This window comes from Mya arenaria, chromosome 6 (assembly GCF_026914265.1).
Source record: "Mya arenaria isolate MELC-2E11 chromosome 6, ASM2691426v1".
Taxonomy (NCBI): Eukaryota; Metazoa; Mollusca; class Bivalvia; order Myida; family Myidae; genus Mya; species Mya arenaria.
Genome location: NC_069127.1, coordinates 35,097,917 through 35,120,714, shown reverse-complemented (window position 1 = coordinate 35,120,714; position 22,798 = coordinate 35,097,917). Strand labels below are relative to the sequence as shown.

The following is a 22,798-nucleotide window of genomic DNA, read 5'->3' as shown; positions in this document are numbered from 1 at the left end:
GAATTGTGTTTAATTGAAGTACATGTACTATTAAAATTTCAACTGCCATATATGTAAAGTGAGTATGTATTTATAAAATAATTATTAGTTTTAAACAATACATAAGAAATATTTGGCAGTCAATGAATTCTATGAAAGCAGAAGGGTACCCATGAAGGTTTTCATGAGGGTAGATGGGTGCTTCTGAAAAAGGAGAGGGTATACATCTAAGCATCCTTCCATATATAAACTCATCAGCTAAAACCCTACAGTTAAATCCTTGAGATGGTTTATGCCTTGGCATATATTAGTCCATATCATTCGAGTTGACATGCAACATTTTGACACATCTACCATGGCATCTCTTAATGACAGGGTGCTGATTTAATACCCATTTTAATGATATGTAAAATCATGCCCCACCCACTGCCCTTACATAAATGTAGCAGTCAACAGCTTATTCAGAGTGGATTATGGGTAATATTATGAATAACTTTGAGTACAGGATATTAATTAAAACCCTTGGTGGTATACCTGTCAGGAGTATTTGGTGTCATATTTTTGGCTTAGAGCATAATTTATGTAAGATCAATGTCATTTCAGATGTCAAGAGAAGAGATGTTGAGTTTTTGCTATAAAGTATAGGCATATCCAGGATTTTGCGTTAGAGGGAGCGTAACTGCAGGGGGGACAATTTTTTATGTACGCCGCCTTCGCAGACCCTAAAATTATATTTCATTTGAAATTAAAATAATTTTATTATTAATTTTTAAAACATATCCCATGCTTTTTTCCCCCATATCTAAACTCTACCATTTAATTGTTTGTTCGCCAAAGTTTTCACCTTAATTGGAACAACATGTACAGGACAGCTAGCTGGCAGCAGCTCCTAACTAAAGTATTAATTCAAGTAAAATGCCATAACGAGTCAGAGACATTTTGTTTTAATTGAACTGACAGGCGCCAATTAATAATCTCTTATTGAGGTGACCGGAATAGAAAAAGAAACAATTGCACAGTCGAATGCATGCAAAACTGAAATGCCTTTGAAGAATATAATTATATAACCTTGACCAGTTTTATGGTCAAGAAATCCTTTTACTTTACTCTTACCTTGGTACTTAAACTTCTATCTAATAATAAGTTGGCTTATTTAGTGTGAATATGGTTATTGCACTGATGAACAAAAATGCTTTTAAGCTTGATGCATATATTGTTCTAAATTGTAAAAGTATGCTTGCGGGGAGGGGGAGTGTTTCCAGAGTACAAAGTCGTTAATTGGGTGGCTTTCTTTTATTGGCACTAATTGCTTTTTATGTATGTGTCTTGTGCTTCATTCATTACAGGGTTATTTTTTGTTTCTTAGCAAGAGTGGCGAGTGCATTTCAAATCTGTCTGATCCATTATTAGGTAATTGGAGTATTATGTAACTATGTGTCAGAATATTGTTTGCCTTACCCTGTTTCTGTTTTCCTGGGCACAGCATGGGATCGTGTGTGTCAATTTACAATGAAAAATGTACAGAATCTGCAACAATACTGCTAGAGTTTCTTTGTTTATAATCCTTGCTGACAGACAACAGTTCCGAAGCAAATGTTTCTGTAAAGTTTCAGGAAAAAAACAACATGGAAATGTAATTAATTGTCAGCGAGGGCAGGTATATGTTATAGGGATTTTATCAGGGTGGAAAGATTGTTGGAGCCTGATTTGTGGGATATGATATCTGTGTTGATAGATGGCAGGGAAACTGTTGACTGCCTCCCCCTGTTGAGTGCTTCCTCTGGCCTGCCCTGCTGCCACATTGAAACATTTGCCACACACTATGTAACCACAGAACTACCGGTGCAGAAGGATTGCAGAGATGGGAACTTGTCGTTAATTAGCTTTTTAGAGCTTATATCTGAAGTCTTTATAATAACAGAAATGTATAATTGGCTGCATAAATAATTGAACCCATACTAAAATTGTTAAGTCGGCTTAATGTTTATTTTTGTGTGTCAGAATCACAGCCATCAGCTTATTTGACAATTTTCATGGAGAGGCTCAGATTGAATTGCAAAATATTAAATATTACAATATGTGTGGATAACATGTTATATTTTGAATTAAAAAGTTTATACTCGTTTATTTGAGTTTGATATTGTGAAGACATCTTAACGTTAAAAGGAATCACCATTGAGTCTGTTTCCAGGTTAGAAACAAGACTGTTTACTATCTGGTTGATTGTTATCTCCCCTCTTCTTCAAAATGGCCCAGTTTGAGCCTATTACTACCTGGTTGCAGTTTGAGCCTATTACTACCTTGTTAATTGTTATCTCCCCTGTTCTTCAAAATGGTCCAGTTTGAGCCTATTACTACCTTGTTAATTGTTATCTCCCCTGTTCTTCAAAATGGCCCAGTTTGAGCCTATAATACCTTGTTAATTGTTATCTCCCCTGTTCTTCAAAATGGCCCAGTTTGAGCTTATTTAACTACTTTGTTAATTGTTATCTCCCCTAATCTTCGAAATGGCCAAGTTTGAGCCTATAACTACCTTGTTAATTGTTATCTCCCCTGTTCTTCAAAATGGCCCAGTTTGAGCCTATTAGTACCTTGTTAATTGTTATCTCCCCTGTTCTTCAAAATGGCCCAGTTTGAGCCTATTACTATCTCGTTAATTGTTATCTCCCCTGTTCTTCAAAACGGCCCAGTTTGAGCTCATTACTACCTTGTTAATTGTTATCTCCCCTGTTCTTCAAAATGGCCCAGTTTGAGCCTATTACTACCTCGTTAATTGTTATCTCCCCTGTTCTTCAAAATGGCCCAGTTTGAGCTCATTACTACCTTGTTAATTGTTATCTCCCCTGTTCTTCAAAACGGCCCAGTTTGAGCTCATTACTACCTTGTTAATTGTTATCTCCCTTGTTCTTCAAAATGGCTCAGTTTGAGCCCATTACTACCTGGTCAATTGTTATCTCCCCTGTTCTTCAAAATGGCCCAGTTTGAGCCTATTACTACCTTGTTAATTGTTATCTCCCCTGTTCTTCAAAACGGCCCAGTTTGAGCTCATTACTACCTTGTTAATTGTTATCTCCCTTGTTCTTCAAAATGGCTCAGTTTGAGCCCATTACTACCTGGTTAATTGTTATCTCCCCTGTTCTTCAAAATGGCCCAGTTTGAGCCTATTACTTCCTTGTTAATTGTTATCTCCCCTGTTCTTCAAAATGGCTCAGTTTGAGCCTATTACTTCCTTGTTAATTGTTATCTCCCCTGTTCTTCAAAATGGCCCGGTGTATACTAACTAAATGTATATGGGTCCTCTCTAAACTAGTGATCAATTGGACCTCTCTAAACTAGTGATCAACATAATTAAACAATTTAGTTCGCCTGTTGTGTTATATAGCTTTCCTTAAAACAATTATCTTTCAGACATTTTGTATCAGCGAAAAGAATGTAAGGTGTAGAGTTCCTGCCGAAACTATTTTGTCTCCACCTTTTTTGCATCTTGAGAGATGGCACAAATGTTTTGTCCCGATCCTCAGACAAAGTCATTAATATCAACCAAACAGATAAACACCGTCTTCCTGCAAAACAGTGGGGCTCTAACCGTGCAAGGCGTTTAGGCAGTCTGGGAAATGCATTCTGGTGGAGCTGCTTGCATTCTGCTTCCTCAAAGTTGCCATGTGTTTTTCTTGAAATTTAATGAAGTTGTAAAATTTGCAAGGGTCAGAAAACTTTGACATATTGTGTCATTCATTTCATGCGAAAATCATTAAATTCATGATTTAATGTTGCAGGTTGTAACAGCTGACTGTTTCAATGTATTGTCAGCATATGCTCAAGTTATGTGAAAATGGATGTTTATATATTTTAACTTTTTTGTTTAATTGAAATTAACTTCAATTTATCATTGAGCAAGATAAAATACAGGTGCATCTGAAAGCTGAGCACAGCTTTATATTATACTACAAAAAAGGGTATTGTAGCAATTGGTCCAAGATGATATATATAATAATAGTGTTTTAGCTAAAGCGGAATGGAAGGGTGGCCCCCCCCCCTGCCCTTTTTTTACCCGGCCCCCTTGCCCCTTTTTACACCCCCTGTCATATTTTTCCCGCCTCCTTGCGCCCTTTTGGCCATTCAGATCGTTGTTTATCACAAAGTTACGTTGTTAGCACCCTGATTATAAGCGTGAATTACCGTTAATCAGACCTGCAGTGATGATGGTCATGTGCCTTAGCACACACTGATCTGTGACAGATTAGGAAATGGCGACATTAACCAATGAAATACTTTTAGGGCGTAACTTTCTCTAATTAGAATATTAGTTTATTTCTAAATTTTCTAGTTCTATTATTAAGTATTAGTGAGTTTTTCATGAAGGATAGAGATTTTAAATGTCATTTTGTTTTAAAATGTCAGCATATTGAAATTTATTTAACCAAAGACAAGTAAACAACAGCAAAGCTGAATGTGACATTCGTACCCTATCTTGATTGTACCAAAACAAGATTCGCCCCCTGCACTTAAATGTTTTTAAAAACTTCATATATAATGCACCAGTCAATTGTAACCACGGCCCCACAGGTCCGGGGAATAGCCTGGACTTTGACTTTCGGTCCTGCCAACCCCGGGTAAAATCCCCGCCCTGCGGGGACGAACTGATGGTTAAACTCTGGCCAAATGCCCCCACACCCCAGATACTCTATATAACGCCCAATCTCAGCTTAATTTGGTATTTTTTTAAATGTCTTTGTTCTTAATTCAGATGCTTTTTGGAGGTAAACTTTACATTGCAAAAAGGAGACTCAAGACAAGTACACTTTTGATAGGCCAAAAAACCCCACTTTTTTAACATTCCATCTAGTAAAAGGAGAATCAAATTAAATCTAAATTTAATGTTTTGTGGCATGGCACAATATTAATCTCAGGTTTTACGATAAGTATCTCTTCTCCTTAAAGTCTCCCCACTTCTCCCTAATTTGACTGGCGGGAGAAGTGACTTCTCCCCAAAAAATCAGCCTTATGAGAGCCCTGGTGACAACAACCCAAGATGGTAAAGAAAGTGTCTGAAGTGAAAATGAACAAGAAAGAAGAATTAAGAGTATTCTGTAGGGATATTACTACAATGTGTGCATGAACATGCATGTACTTTGATAAGGTACATGATCGTTTTACAGTAAAACAAAGCTAATATTGTGCGCATTGTTTTCCCATTTAAGAAATCACCATGCCCCTATTTGGGCCCACCCTGCCCTTTTTTTGGCCTACCCTTCCCTTTTTAATTCCTGGCTAAAACACTATAATATGAACTTAGTTATAATAAGATGATGGATTTTTCCTTTTTCTAACATACACCATAAAAGACTTTTTCGTGGATACTGCTTGACACTATAAGCCACATTTTACCCTGGATAGTTATTAGGTCTATACATGTATAGATTCAGCACAATGAAATCGTTATTCAAGCTATCCGGATGTATTTTCTGTGGGGATCGAAATATAAGTAGAAACTCACTGCAGGTTTCGATCTTCTTTACTCATTCATTACTGCACTTAGCTACAAACTATCTGCATGCAAAGATGCAATTTTTCTAAGATATGATTTTAAGGCTATCTGCTAGTCTTTGTTGCAAAAACTGGCTATAATGGTATTCGTGTCAATTTTAGTACAAGAACTGGCTTTTAAGGTATCTGCAGTAATTTCAATGCAAAATCTGGCTGTATGCTGCATGGTGTGCTGCATCCTTGGTGCAAAATCTGGCCATATATATAACCTTTGGTGCAAAATCTGGCTATATTCTGCATGTTGTGCTGCAACTACGGTGCAAAACCTGGCCATAACCATTGGTGCAAAATCTGGCTTTATGCTGCATGGTGTGCTGCAACTTCGGTGCAAAATCTTGCCATAACCTTTGGTGCAAAATCTGGCTATATGCTGCATGGTGTGCTGCAACCTCAGTGCAAAATCTGGCTATAATGTGGCATGTTGTGCCATGACTTTGGTGCAAAATCTGGCCATAGCCTTTGGTGCAAAATCTGGCTATAATAACCATGGTGCAAAATCTGGCCATAACCTTTGGTGCAAAATCTGGCTATAATAACCATGGTGCAAAATCTGGCCATAACCTTTGGTGCAAAATCTGGCTATAATAACCATGGTGCAAAATCTGGCCATAACCTTTGGTGCAAAATCTGGCTATAATAACCATGGTGCAAAATCTGGCCATAACCTTTGGTGCAAAATCTGGCTATAATAACCATGGTGCAAAATCTGGCCATAACCTTTGGTGCAAAATATGGCTATAATAACCATGGTGCAAAATCTGGCCATAATAACCTATGGTGCAAAATCTGGCCATAATAACCTTTGGTTTAAATCTGGCTATAATAACCTATGGTGCAAAATCTGGCCATAATAACCTTTGGTTTAAAATCTGGCTATAATAACCTATGGTGCAAAATCTGGCCATAATAACCTTTGGTGAAAATTCTGGCTACAATAACCTTTGGTGCAAAATCTGGCTATAATGGTTTCCGCAGTAAAGGCCGTTATAAGGGTAGATAATACACTAGAGAATGTTTTAAAAACCTCAGAAGGACGCTAAAAATTATATTTATTCAAAATCAATGTTAAGCACCTTCCAAGTGCATTCAAGTTCATTGGCAGGCTTAATGCCTTAAATGGAGAACATTCCATAAAAGAGTTCCAGTGATAGGCAGCGTCATTAAATCGTAGTATTAAAGGCATACTTTAATGGTTTGTCATTTGGTCCATTCGCTTGCATCGAAATTTCTGATTTATGCCCAAACCTTGAAATCGCTGTTCCTGATTAGGTATGGAGAATAAATCACATTTCTGGAACTTTTTTTCTGCAAGCCACAGAAATGAAAGCATTAAGGTGTCTGATACACAAATATGTGAGTTCTTTATGCTGCTCAGGTTATCCTATAGTATCATTTGAACGTTTTGCGGGTAGAGATATACAGTCAAACCCCATTTGATGGAAGTCCCAAGGATGGGCGAAAATACCTTGACCCTCAGGGAAATCGAGCCAAGCTGGATTGATGCTTACCTTCAGTTTAAGAAATCGGTCCTTTATATCTATATAAAAATGTTATATCTAAATATCTAAAAAATATCTATAAAAATAGGCAATTTTATGTCCATATTAAGTTCAAATAAAGAGACGATATACAAACTGTAATTACTTACTGTTTAATGTACTTATATGTGTAATGTATTTTTATACCCCAACAAACGAAGTTTGAGGGGGTATATAGGAGTGAACTTGTCAGTTGGTCGGTCGGTCGGTCGGTCTGTCGGTCGGTCTGTCTGTCTGTCTATCGGTCGGTCGGTCTGTCGGTTTTCATGGTTTCCGGACGATAACTCATGAACGGCTAGACAGATTTGAACAATTTTTGGTACACAGGTGTAACATCAGAAGATACAGGTCAAGTTCGATATTGGGGCTGGTGGGGCCAAGGTCAAGGTCACTGTTACTAAAAATAGAAAAACGGTTTCCGGACAATAACTCATGAAAGGCTTGACAGATTTGGAAAAAATTTTGGTACACATGTTTAACATCAGAAGATACAGGTCAAGTTCGATATTGGGGCTGGTGGGGCCAAGGTCAAGGTCACTGTTACTAAAAATAGAAAAACGGTTTCCGGACAATAACTCATGAAAGGCTTGACAGATTTGAAAAAATTTTGGTACACAGGGGTAACATCAGAAGATACAGGTCAAGTTCGATATTGGGGCTGGTGGGGCCAAGGTCAAGATCACTGTTACTAAAAAAAAGAAAAACGGTGTCTGGACGATAACTCATGAAAGGCTAAACGGATTTGAACAATTTTTGATACACAGGTGTAACATCAGAAGATACAGATCAAGTTCGATATTGGGGCTGGTGGGGTCAAGGTCACTGTTACTAAAAATAGAAAAATGGTTTCCGGACGATAACTCATGAAAAGCTTGACAGATTTGAACATTTTTTTGTACACAGGTGTAACATCAGAAGATACAGGTCAAGTTCGATATTGGGGCTGGTGGGGTCAAGGTCACTGTTACTAAAAATAGAAAAATGGTTTCCGGACGATAACTCATGAAAAGCTTGACAGATTTGAACATTTTTTGGTACACAGGTGTAACATCAGAAGATACAGGTCAAGTTCCATATTGGGGCTGGTGGGGCCAAGGTCAAGGTCACTGTTACTAAAAATAGAAAAATGGTTTCTGCTTCATAACTTTAATTGGGCATGAGATATTGTGATGAAACTTGCTGTATAGGCAGCCTTTGTGAAGACAATGCTTGTGATTGAAAATAGGGCCAGTGGAGTAAAGGTTTTTGTGCACTGTTGATAATAGAAAAACGGTTTCCGGACAAATAATACATGCATGATAAAAGAAGATGCAGTGTGCAGTAACCTTGGAGTTATGGCCTCTTTTCAAAGGAATGGTTTGCCATTCCTGTGTCCAGGCGGCATTTGGGGGTATTCGTCACTCCTGTGACAGCTCTAGTTAAATTTTGTTTATATCTACTGGTGAAAGTGTTACGCCAAATCGTTTAAGATAATATACTTGACGACGTGTTTGTGTGGTTTATTTTAGTGTTAATGTATTTTTAATCATTTATTTTACATAATTATAGGTCGTAAGTACATAATAATAAATTAAATGTCACCTTAGTGCAATAACTCAATAACTGCATATAGATATAGAAGCAGATATTGAGTTCTTGCACTAAGGTGACATTATATAACCAGCAAGAAATTAACTTTTCAACTGCATGATAACCAAATATAAAATGGGTCCAACCAGGTAAAAAATTTAACACTTTATTGTTAATATATGTAGCCTTAGAGAACTACTTTATTTGTGGGTGGGCTCCCTTATGGTACTGGTCTAACTGACTGATATAGCTCCCTAATGCAAAACACACACATTTTAAATCTCTGAGGATGACTGGTTAGCCCACTTTTCTGCTAATTGGGTTCTCTGAATTATAGTAACATGTGCTGTGGAAGCAGCTATTTCGCTTCATTTAAAGTAATGAAAAACATTCATTAGAGCCTGTTTTTCGTGGTTACTCAAGAGAAAACTCAACCATTGTTTGACTGTTAAAAAGCGGGGCATAAATCATAATTATTAGCTCACAACTCACATTTTTATTACCAAGAAACATGGCAGGAGCTACAGGCTTCATGGGGTCTTCAGGGGTCATACTAACTCTTGTGATCTAAGGTCGGGAGTTTTTATCAGCATATCTGTTTTTTTGAACGAAGAAAGTCCTATTGTCATTGTCAGGCATGATCAAATTCAGGATTCATTTTGAGAGATTTCCATTTCAGGCTATAGTTCTACATTTGTATTAAAGGTTTTGTTCTCTGCAGGACATTTGCATTAAACTTATCAAGAAGTAGGTTGAAATGGATATGAATGGTTTTGAAAACATTTTCAACAGAAGTCTAAGCCTCTTATAAACCTTTCTTGAGACCAGAATTCCTTTAAAAAATTTAAGATTGCGATATTTCCTTCTGTTATTTCTTAAATTGTTTTGCAAATGAACTTAGCATTAAATTTTGAAGGTTTGGAAGGATTGAATGATTGTGGCTTTTAGCTCTGCCCAAATAACACCTAGTCAAATATACTTCAAAGGAACAAACCCTTCTGTCAGCAATTTGGCATATGTGTTTACGTATCAGGTGGAACTAAAGTATTATCTGAAGATGCAGGTCAAACACCCACAATGCATCCTTACATGCTCATTTTGCTATGGTTCCACTTCAACTGACCAATTAATAATTAGCTTTTAATAACATGAGAAAGGAAATTGCGATGACAAAGGAAACTCTTTGAAATTGAAACTGATTGTTGGAAGTGGCTGTTGAGGTATGCGAAATTGAAATTAATAACTGTCTTTAACAAACATTGTGATGCTTTTTAAAGATGATGTTAGACATTGTCCATTGTATATGTCAATTATGCACCAGTCAGTTGTTACAACGGCCCCCCCCCCCCCCCCCCCCCCCCCCAGGTCCAGGGGTATACAGGGGATAGCCGGGGAAATAGGCTGTGTTTTTACCTTCCAGGTGGCCCCGCAGTGCTGGGTGAATGCGGTGGTTTTGTCTATGCGCCAAGCATAGCAGGGAATGGGCCTTACCTAGGGTCCCTGGGTTGCGGGGGCATTTGGCGGGGGGTTTACCAGTAGGTCGTCCCTGCAGGGCGGGGATTTTGCTCAGGCTTGGCTTGACTGAAAGTAAAAGTCCCCACTATGCCCCGGACCTGGGGGGGGGGGGGGGGCTGTGGTTACAATTGACCAGGTTATTGAACAATATTTAATTGTAATATGCAAATTCATTGGAAGAAGAGTTGTCTCCCCTGCCTCATGCATATTCATTAGAACAAGATTTTGTCAGTCCATTGTCCCATGGTATGAATGACATGAAACAAAAGAAAGTACCGTGGTTGCCGACGTTTTGCGTTTTAAGAAGATATCTGGCATAATACTGGTAGAAAATATGTGAAAAATAGAAATATGTCCTCAACAATAATTTTTATTTAAACACAGTTTATACGCTTAAAACAAAGTTACACGCTTTATAGCTCGACCGATCTATATTGTAAAGGGACGCAGACGATTATTATGTGTTTAAAACACTGAACTGTTGTATCCCGCGTATTGTTTAAGTTTTTTTCGTTCTCTATCTAATTTGCTATATGGGGTTAAATGCAGTGTATGAAATGTACTCTGAAAGTTATGGATTGTACAGTGATTTTAATGTATAAAAAAAAATCATAAAAAAAATCATGACAATAGACATTTGACATTTTCCATGTTTGTAATAAACATTTAAGTTGTTGTTTCAATCATATTAATTGGAACGCATGGAAAACAATGAGATTCATTATACTTTATTGCAATTAAATTTATTGTTTTTATACGTCATAAAAAAGAATCACTGAATGCGATGAGTTTTATAATGTTTTAAATGACAGCCCGATATCATCATTTTAAGTGGAAGGACGCAAGGAACGCTGAATGGATGGATCTCCTGATATATCTTACAATTTGTCCTTTATCAAATTAATTATTAATTGATATTATTATTGTTTATAAAGATGGATTGCACTAATTGTTTTTCATTCCATTCTATTCATTATGTCATGCAAACCATTCATTCCCTACCCCAAAGCATTTTTTTTCCTACGACTAACATTCCAATTTCAATTAGTAAATTACTATTAAAATGTTACATTATTATTGCGTCAGCGTTATCTTCTAGTTCTTACGGGAGAAGGTTGGAATTTATTGCTTAATAACACAGAATATGCTATAAATGTGTGACTGTATTTTAAATGTGTACTGGATCAATACATAGAGTACCTTTATAGTTCAATATACCTTGGAATGAATTATCATTATCATTGCCATTAAGAACTGTTGTATTTTGTGCACTGTATTTTTGTTATTGGTATACACGGCAGATAATCTATTCATAAAGCCATGACTTCACACAAAGTGATCTTCTACCCTAGTTTCAATGATGAACTATATCAAGAGTTATCAAGGTTCATGTATAACATACTTGGGCTCCCTGCCCACCCCCACACCCCCTTCCCAAATTGTCGACAAATATATGCATAAATAATACCAGAATATATATACCATTTTTAAGCCCCATAATTTTATTTAATTCAGGGCTAGATTTTTAGGTTCCTCTTGAAGAGGGTTGCATGTCTTAAGTTGCACCCCCTTAGGTGCTGTTACATCATGGATCAGCACTTGCATTTGACATCCGACAATAAACAAACATTTTCCTGACTTGATTTGAAAAAAATCCTACTCAAAAAAAATAAAAAAATAAAACATTAAGTGCTTATGCTTTGTGTTGAAGTTCTAAATTTACAGACTTATATATAAGTTAATAGCTTTGCACTCACTCGGTAGAAAAACATGCAAAAAGGGACGATTATTACTTTGCTCTAAATCAATTTTGAAAATAATTCTTAATAAAGACTCACTGTCAAGTCAACATCCTTTGAATACAGTGACAATGTATCTTGCAACCTGAAGGCAGATCTGCAATTACCATTATAATTATGAATCATTTATTGCAATCACAGAGCTGGAGTACATGAATTATTAATACCTGCCACAGCGATGCATAACAATTCTGCAGTAGCTGATTACAGTTTTTATCGTTTGATTGACAGGTGTCAAGAGTGAAGAAATCGGGCTGAAAGTAAATATATCGGCTTTGGCACTGAGCTTAGAGAAAACATAAAATCCAATCAGTTAATGTTCGAAGCACAGTTTGCATAGTAGCGACTGTGTCAATAATGATTATTGCCTGTATGTTAATCCATTTATTTAAATATTCCGGGCCAAGTTTGATAAATCGATTGTCACATTTTGAAGTAGCATTTCTTTCATACAATGTTTGTGACATTTAAAAAACTGCAAATCACTAAAGTGCAAGACATGACAATGTTCATAAACTCTGTTGTCAGAATGACAAGATTCTGCTTTTTTTTCGGCAATCAAGTTTGAATTTGACACCATTTGTTTAGCCCTCGCCATGGGTATAATTGTCTGCAGTTTATTTCCTGTTATTGACAAGGCTTTCCGTTTTAGCCGCCAAAACTTGCTTTTTCAAGATTTACCAATATGCTTTATGTCAATATATTATTTTCTCAACAGTTTTGTAATAGAGGTTCTGAAAGATTTCTGTTTGCTTTATGTGCCAAATCCTATTTTCGAGTGTTTGTTTTTCTTTCTCCATACCATAGTTTTGAATGTACCGTCAATTAGCATTGTTTAACTGCTGTTAATTGTCAGACAGCATTGATTATGTACATGGATTATTTTGTCTAAATATGAGGGAGTTTTGCTTGGCAAGTGTCATTTGACCGCCCAAGAAGCATAAAAGTGGTTGTCTGAGTTGCCAATTCGTATAGTCTAAGAGGTAGTAAATAGCTTATGTTTTCAGCTCTCTTTAGTTTGTTTGTTTTTTCAAATGGGAAAAAAATGTTGAGGTAGTGTCATAGTTTTGGTGTCATCATTGAGTACTGGCCATTATAATTATAAACATGGAAAGTGTTATTGGTAGTTATTGACTTGAAACTTATGTTTCACATAATCATGATGACAAGGCATATTTTGAGCAATTAGTCCCAAGTTTTACTGGCTATGATATTTGATGTGTTTTGTGACCCTTCTATTATTGACAAGTTGGCATCTGTTTGTGGTGCTATTGTTGCAGTGAAAATCAGTTTTTTACCAGACCACAAAGAACCACAGTTACCCATTATGATATGGCATATTTGTAGCAATTATAGGCCCATAACTTGCTAAGATATGTGTTGTTTTTTAAGACAATGTTTAACTGACAAGTTGGCATCTGTTTGTGGTGCTGTTGTTGTGGTGACAATCACCTTTTACCAGAACACAGTAACGCCCGGTAGCTCAGTGGTAGAGCAGGAAAGTTTTATCCCATGTATTATCCATGCTCAGTGGAAGAGCGTTCCCTTGGGGTGCTGAAGGTTGCCCCGGTAGCTCAGTGGAAGAGCGTTCCCTTGGGGTGCTGAAGGTCACCCCGGTAGCTCAGTGGAAGAGCGTTCCCTTGGGGTGCTGAAGGTCGGTGGTTTAAAGCCGTTAAAATATGGTGCCATGCAGTAGCTCCCTTGCATAGCGCTTGGCATTAAAAGGGTAGTACGGAAAAAAATGGTGTCCTCAGTACTGGTTCAACCCAGGGAAGTTGTATCCCGTGTATTGGTGCTTTACACAAAGCATGTTAAAGAACCAAGAGGTCTCTTCGCAAAGAGCAAGAGTATCGCACTTGGATCTCTTGTATCTCATTCTGTTTCTTTAAGTCTTCCAATGTCTGAATTTAACTGCAATCACTATCACTTCTTTATCATGTCACTTATGGCATTTAAACACCATTTAAGTAGTGATGGCGTCATGGCAGGGTCAAGCCATAATGCAGCCAATGGGTGTGGACAGACCTTGATAAACTCAAATAAACAAACAAAAATCAAAACACAGACAACCCAGACCTTATATCCATGAGTTCAAGGGCTGTTTCTATTGTTGACGGTTTTCAAGCGTTCAATAGTTTTACTTGTCCATTCTGTATTCATAATAATTATGTATGTCAAAGAACAGTTGAAATCTTAAGTGTGCCTTACAATGCATGGTGTAATTAAAGCCAGAATGTGCCACGTGACAATGATATATAGAAGGTTTTGGTTCATTCTGGAATTAAAGCTGCACTATCACAGATTGACCGTTTTGACATCTTTTTTTTATTTTTTGTCTTGGAATGAGCCAATTTTTGTGTAAATGACTGGAAACCAGTGCTATAAGAAGGCTGACTAAAGATAAGATTAAAGCTTTTGATATTTATGGTAGAAAATTGATGTTTTATGGCTATAAGCATTACTAACGCTTTAAATAAAATTGAAATTTTCGGCCTTTTTCTCGAAGGTACAACTTTCTTTCAATTGAGATCTGTTCTATTGTGAGTAATCTTATATGACTGAATTGGTGTCAAAATCAGCTGATTCTGAGACCAAAAAATAGTGTAAAAACTGTCAGTCTAGGGTGAGTGCAGCTTTAATCCCATGAATGTAAAGTTTGAAAGTAAATACATTTGCTCTGTTTCAATTTCAGTAACTGATTAATTTGTTATAACAGGATTTATTTTGTAATTCTTTCTTATTTGATATATCATGTTCAACGTGTTTGTATTTTTCAGGTTCTGATGTTCAGTGTGGCAACAGCTATTTACTTGTATTATTTCAAGTAAGTGGATTATGTCCCTTAGTTGTTAGTTCACAATTTAAGAATGTACTCACTTACAGTACTTTCAAGTAATTGGGTCATGTCCCTAAGCTGTTGGTACACCATTTATAAGTGTACTCATAATACTTGTAATATTTTAAGTAATTGGGTCATGAACCCTTAGCTGTTGGTACACCATTTAAAAGTGTATTCACAGTACTTGTAATATTTCAAGTAACTGAGTCATGTCCCTTAGCTGTTGGTACACCATTTAAAAGGGTACTTACAGTACTTGTAATATATTAAGTAATTGGGTTATGTCCCTTAGCTGTTGGTACACCATTTAAAAGTGTATTCACAGTACTTGTAATATTTCAAGTAATTGGGTTATGTCCCTTAGCTATTGGAACACCATTTAAAAGTGCACTCACAGTACTTGTAATATTTCAAGTAATTGGGTTATGTCCCTTAGCTGTTGGTACACCATTTAAAAGTGTATTCACAGTACTTGTAATATTTCAAGTAACTGAGTCATGTCCCTTAGCTGTTGGTACACCATTTAAAAGGGTACTTACAGTACTTATAATATTTCAAGTAATCAGGTTATGTTCCTTAGCTATTGGTGGACCATTTAAAAAAATACTGTTAAAATCCAAATAGTTGTAACCTTCCTTCCCATTGCATTCTACCATTGTGAGAGCTAAAATCTGATTTCCATTTCTAACATCTGTATTATAAGGTATTTATAATTGTATTATTTACTGCCATTTTGGATGACCTCTTTTTGTTGTTCTTTTACAATAATCATAAAGGTTTCATTCAGATTGAGTTACTCCCCTTAGTTGATGAGAGGACTTTTAAAATTGGTCTAATTAACATTCAAATACATTTCAGGTCTGACCTAATTTGAATTGTCTAGACACAATTAAAACATACAAAATTATTTTGATTAGTGAAGATAACATATTTTTACACTATCATGAAAGTCACTCATTTTCAAGACTTATATGTCAACAAATATTAAAATCTTACAAATGATTTATGATTATGCTCATGTAAACATGACAAATAGGGATACAGCATAATGTAATAAATTAATAAAATATGAATAAGTGTTGCTTAAAGCTGTCTGAAGAATCTCTTCAGATGAAACTCCGGCTTATAACACGCTTTATCATTTTTCGCTATTTTCAACTCAAGTATAAGGCTTAAAACAAATCAATCTTTGTTTCCACTTATCGGACCGAACCTATTTTTTCCTCCCGACAATTTTTTTTTTGGCGTTTTAAGCGATACATGGATTTTTTTAATAATTTCCTAAATACAATAAGTTATTTTAGTGAAAATATTAAATTTTGAGCATTTAAATCTAAAATTTTCTACAATAGTGATATACCCTGATATAGGTCCTGGGGTTTGGCACAGAATGCCTCTAAACTCTTTAAAAAGGGAATATTACAAAATATATACCAAATAAAAAAAATAATGTACTGAGCTTAATCCTGGTATAAGGGACTTAGATGTTTGGAGAAATTGGGGCCTTGTTCTCAAAGAAAGAAAAGAGAAAACAGTTTAGCCTAACCTACGTACCCTATTTTTGTTTTTGAAATGTTAGTGGAAACAAAGATTCTTGTGATTTTTTTCTGGCCTTTCTGCACCATGATTATATATACCCACCTCTGCAAATACTGCAAAAACTGAAGGACCCATTTATCTTGTCCATTTATATAACTTCATTAATTTCAAATCATTCTTCAAAATATTGTCATTTCTTTTCAGCAAAATTAGTTAAACAGGAATTTCCCATTTAGAATTTGCTCTGAAAAATAAACACCTCGCCAGTCACTCATTCCTTGGTTAAGGAGTAAAAACCCTTTTCATGTTGACGTTGTTTACTCTGGCTAAATTTTATCTAATAAAAGGTGCGTTTAACTTCAAATTTTTCACAGGCAAAGGTGGGTCCTCCTTGACGCAATCTAATTAAACGCTGAAGTTTTGCATCAAGTCTGACAAATTAGTCGAGAAATTAAACCTTTAATAAAAGTCATACCATTCCTGACATTCAGTTACCAAGTTTCAGCAAGTTCTTTCAATTTGGTGCATGGAAGAATGTGCTATTTGTGGATTGATGTATAATGCCAAAATGTTTTTTAAAAGGGTTGAAATTAATATGGTACAGTTTTTGTTTTGTTTTTACTAAATCCATCGATTCGGCATAAGCCTGGCACATGTTGGCTGCAAAGTTAATTGTTTAGTTTTAAAGTAGAAAATGTGCAAAACCACCGAATGACGCACAATTTACTTAAACCAAAAAGACTTTGGGGGTTGTTTTTTGTGAGAAGCTTTCTTGTGATTATATCAGAATATTGCCGTTTATCCATTGGCAGCATCATGACCATAAGGGCTAGTGATGGAAATCAATTAATCATTGCTGTTTAAAGTCTATGATCGGCAACAACGTGCCTGTATTAATTAATCAAATTGTGTTTGTTTTTATTGTTTTGTTGGCAATTTTACATAAATGTGTTAGTCGTTTGTTGGAAAAAGTCACAAACTACATAAATATTTATTTTATTTTTTATTCCAAAGCCATGCATTGATTTTATTTACAAGTCCATACTCACTAGAGACGAAATTACATAAAATGTGTTTATTTTTTCTGATAATTATCGATTTATCTGATTATTTTGTCGGTCCCTCTGTCTGATTGATCGATAATGAAAATCTAGCCAGTTGCCCATCACTAGTATTAGCATGTTCTTATTTAAGAAAAAAAATTAATCGGAAAACTCTGGAAAGGCATTTTTTCCAGCAGGGGGAATATAATTGCTGATGCTTTGACAAAATCTGGAATCATCATCTTGGAAATTTTCGACAATGATTTATAACAAATTAATTTTTAAAGGTGTTTAGGCGTTTTAAGTTGGTGAAAGAAGCATGTCAACCATGCAACTTTTTGCCCTACACAAGTTGCATTTTTCTTAAACTAATGCTTTAAAGTTGAATCTTGTTACAATTTCCTTAAACACATATGTCCAGTAATTTTACAATTGATGATCCATTTTTAGCCGGATTTTTCATCGAAATATTACGGGTCAAAGAATTGTGAGAACTGGGTGGGTGGATGTATGGGCGGGCGGGCATTTACAATTCTGCGTTTAAGTTTTTTTTCCTGATTAAAAAGTCAATAGTTTTTATCCAATTGTTATATAACTTTGTCAGAATACTTGTTGAAGATGTGAAGACAAAGGTGCAGTTGATAAAAAAGAGTCTGAATATTACAAGGGGTCAGTCTACCCTACATTCCTGAGTGTCAGTCCCATCTACAGCAGCTGTAAGGGAATCCCTTTGAAGATAAATTGTCCTTTTTCCTGATAAATTGTCCCACCCAGGTGCTAACAGTAAGCCAGTGGACTATGCATTTTAAATTAGAAAACACAAAGAAATGTCCTGATGATAAATTGTTTTATTATTCTGCTTACTTATGGGAAATTTTCTGCTCTCTTTTTCAATGCATTTCTTCACATGTTAATTGTGTGATTTGTATTCAATATCACTCTTTCTGTCATCAAATTCAAATTGATTTCCTGTAAGGTGTACAAGGGGCCAAAGTGTACTTAAAGACGGATGGCCAGTTAGTGATTTCGTAAGAGGTAAAATAATAATTTGTTTGATTCTACTATTCTGACCAACCCTATTTTTTCATCACAACTCTACACATTTTTTGCTGTAGTGTGGATTTTTTTCACGTCATTTCTTAAAAATTGTGCATTTCATTGTTAAATTTATTCACAATAGTGATGTTCCCTGATAATGGTCGGTTTTGTATAGAATCCCAGTTATCAAAAAAATAAATACAGAAAATTGAGTTGAGTTATGCCCCTTTTTTTCTGAGATGTTTGTGGGAACAAAGAACTTTTTTTTGGTCTAAGGTAAAAGCGGAAAGGACATCAGTGATGCTTTCACCCAAATCAGGGGAAGACACTGACTGTAATTGTGTTAGAGTCCCCCCAACCCCACCCCCTCACAGACAGGGGTAGACACTGACTGTTTTTGTGTTAGAGTCCCCCCACCCCGACCCCCTCACAGACAGGGGTAGACACTGACTTTTTTTGTGTTAGAGTCCCCACCCCCCGAACCCCCAACCCCTCACAGACATACTATTTAGTAATGGTTAAAGGTTGTTAGTATGTATTTACAAAAATATGTAATATGTGGTTTGATGCATTATTCCGCAAAACCATATTTTTGTGTTTAAAGTACATAAAAACAATCTTTAACCTTTTAGTGGTCTACATAATATTGTGTAAACTACCCACAAACACTGTTTATTTCTACCGCTTCATCTTAGCACCATCAATAACGGCTGACTGCCTTTTCATTGGACAAAGAGTATGTTGACCACTAGCAAGTAATAGAAGTCTGAGTGAAAATCAAGAAGTCTTGCGTTTCCGAATAAAACTTAAATTTATGGCAAAGAGGAAACAGTATTGTTGCTTTTTAAACCTGTCCAACTTTTAAGTTTGAATAAAGATTCCAGCCACTGACAAGAATGCTATAAATATATCTAAAAAAGCATTGTTATGGCTTAGCTTGGCATAAACAAGAAGTCTGACGAACTACCAGGCTAAACAATCTAGAAGTTTAGGCCTAAATTTAGGAGTCTCAGACTCCCGTTAAAAGACTGTAAATTAAATATCTTTATAATAGCACATAAATATTTTTAGCATTAGGCAAACTATAAATTAATGGCTAGATGTTCATCCCCGCCCCCTTATTTTTCTGCAACTACTTAAATTTTATTCACTCAAATTAAAATGTTGAGCTAGGGTCTTTATTTGCATTTTGGTCCGGTTGCCTGGGAATGCATGGTGTTAATTCGTCTGCAATGTCGATTCCTGTAACATTCACTGGTAAAAATAGAGAGTTGTTATAATCATGAATGTGGTTGTTTAGAAACCCATGTATATTGTCCCTTATGCAAAAAGAAAGAGCATGAACACATATTCAATGGTGCAACAGTCAAATGAGAGAAATAAAAATAAAAATGTCACCCCACCCCCTTCTAAAAACATTGGATAAAAATCAAGCAATCAATTTGTATTGGCCTTAATTATCTAAGCTATTTCAGTTTTACTGGTTTCTCTGACTGCAATAATGTTTCGTTCAAATTTAAGATTATATTAATTGTTAATGCACTAGTCAATTGTAACCACGGCCCCCCAAGGTCCGGGGAATAGTGGGGACTTTGACTTTCGGTCCAGCCAACCCCGGGTAAAATCCCCGCCCTGCGGGTACGAACAGATATATTTTGGCAAAAACAAAACCACCACATTTACCAGGCACTGCGGGACCACCTGAAGGGTAAAAACACGGCCCATTTCCCTGGCTATCCCCGGTATACCCCCGGACCTGGGGGGGGGGGGGGGGCCGTGGTTGCAATGGACTGGTGCATAAACAAATCAAAATCAGTTGGATTTTTTTTTTGAAAACTGTACTCAGCTTTGTATCAAATTGCTGCAGTACAGTTAACAAGACATAATATTTTCATGGATAGAATAGAGTACAGACTTTGTTTATGTGTGCTAAGTTGTAAAATTTTAAACACAATTTTTATACAAAATGATGACAACTTCCAAACTGTTTTATGCCTTTGATCTTTGCAAATTGGGAATGATAAATGGCTAGTGCATTGCCTTAGCCGTAATCAAAGAGAGGTGCTCTATTCAATTATCTTTGATAAATTGGCGAAATATCACTTGGTCAAGTGCCTTTGTATAATGCCCAGTAAGGCTTTCAACTAATTTGAAAAATTGGCCCAACAAAATACCTGAACTGTTTTCAATGTGGATTTTATTTAAAACCCATGATTTTTTTACACTTAAGCTGTGGAATGTAAGTATGCACTTTTGTCGTCTGTCCCGATGTCTGTCTTTAAGCCACCTGTCCTAACCCAAAAATGTTTGCGTCCTCTCGATACACATCGAAAATTTTGATTTTTTTTTGATGATACAAGTTTTACTCATGAAGACAACATGCAGACACCCAAAAAGGAACAGCATTGGCTCTAACTAGGTCACTGGGTCAAGGTCACTGGGTCAAGGTCACAATGTTTTAGAGGTCGAGAGTGGTCTTAAGTGGTATAGATGTTCTTTAGATTAAGAGTTTGATCCCCACCGTTGGAGCTTTCTCATGGCATTTTAAAATGGACATCAGAACTCAGGTTTCTACCCAAGGTTGAAGGACTTGCTGGTGATTCTATAAGCTTTCACCTTTTGTCAAGATCAAGCTTATAAAAATTGGTGTAAACTTAATAGGTCAGCCATGTCTGCATTTCTTCTCAATCCGTTTCTCCAACACCCGTTGAAATATGTTGTTGAAATTTTTATCACTTGTTCTACTCAACCAATGGAACTTGTAGAACCCATTTTGAAATCTAGTACTCAAGATCAGAGTCATAATACTGTCCAGTTTTTGCAATCCATGTCTACTTGATATCTTCTATGGCAATTGAAAACCAAAGCAACTCGCAGAAGCCATGTTTGGTTTCTATACTGATATATTTTAGCTGGATTGTGATAGCAACCAATACTGTTGTCCTTTTTGAGAGGCCATGAGAAAGTTTTTATGGTGGGGATCAAACTCACTACCGAGGGGGAGACACCTATACCGTGCTCAATCTTTATGGAAAGCACTGGCTTAAAGTCAAGGTCGCATTACAATGATATACTATAATAATAATGATAATAATAACATCATTATTTAAAGATACTAAGGTTCAGAGTTAAAATAATGCATTTTTATGTCTGCTACATATCACCCATTGAACAATATTGATGAAACTTGTCTTAACTGGACAGAAGACATTGTAAAGCTAGACAAAATGAGAAAATTATAAATCTCCTGGATGGAAACACGTACTGGTCTTAAATCTGTAATAAATGCGTTTTGTGTCTGAGGATCAGATCTTGACCTTAGAATGCACCCAGAACATGTTGTTGTCAGGGAAACAGTCAAATTTAAATTTGGAAATCAATTTCTGCCTTCGGTTCTGTCCGGGAAGCGTTTTTTGGTAATCCTCGAAAGTACTGATAAGGGTTTGGAGATTTTTTCTACCTTTCCCCCATATGGAGCAATGTATGAGAGAATGATGCTATTTTTCTAAAGTCGGGACTTAGATGACATGTTTGGATTGAAAATTGATTACTTAATTCCCCAGAAGAACGAAGACATACCAAATAGGGCAAACACGATTAGCAGACCTTTGAAGTAAGCTTAATGTTTTCGAAAATTGATCATCTGAATGGGAGAGTTTATCAGTAACGTAAAATTGATGCGGAATTTAGTGGTAAATATTCCTCAAGTATGGCGCGATATGTTTTCAAAATGTCATAGGCAAACACGTTCCCTGATTTAGCAACGTATAAACAGCAATCGAAAACGTCAAAACAGAATTAATGCAGCGGTTTTCACCAGCGGCATGTAGGAGCTATTTAGCTTCAAAATTTTGATAAAAATATTTCAATTGAGAGCATTTTCTATATTTAGTGGTACAAAGAAATTAGAGATTATGGTATTTGTAATCAACAGTGACTTTTTAAAGTGATTTGTTTGTTTTAAATTTAGATTTATGGAGTTTTGCTTTTTTACCAGAATGGAATGATTTCTGTCAGAATGATGTAGAATTATTTTCTGTTAATTAATACGATTGGTGCAAAGTTGACAGAACAATCCTGTTTGATTTAATACTCTGAGACAGTGAAACAAAATATTTTATATCTTTACAAGAACACACACAGTCCAAGACTTGTTTTAGATAATTAACCTTTGGGTGGTTTAAGAGTTTATAAGGTCTCTCTGCCCCTTTTTGTAGCATTTAAATGGCTTAACTTTTGTGTGGGGTATTAAAGAGAAAATTGGAAACCTAGATCCTCATCACTGGATAAGGTTTAACGTTGTTGAAGAAAATAATTTAGGGCAGTACAGAACCCAGGGGGTCAACTCAGAGCCCAGGGGGTCGGTTCATCAAGAACCGTAGCAGTTTTCTA

General features: G+C 36.1%; 1 protein-coding gene across 2 annotated transcripts in view; it reads left to right on the top strand.

The window, feature by feature from the left end:
• The window catches only part of LOC128238963 (transmembrane protein 135-like), a 107,134-nt gene that overhangs the window by 52,505 nt on the left and 31,831 nt on the right, over positions 1 to 22,798 (top strand). For both annotated transcript variants that reach the window (XM_052955331.1, XM_052955332.1), the window contains exon 6: positions 14,725 to 14,771. In XM_052955331.1, the coding sequence (XP_052811291.1) occupies positions 14,725 to 14,771 (47 nt within the window). The remainder of the gene's footprint in view (positions 1 to 14,724; positions 14,772 to 22,798) is intronic.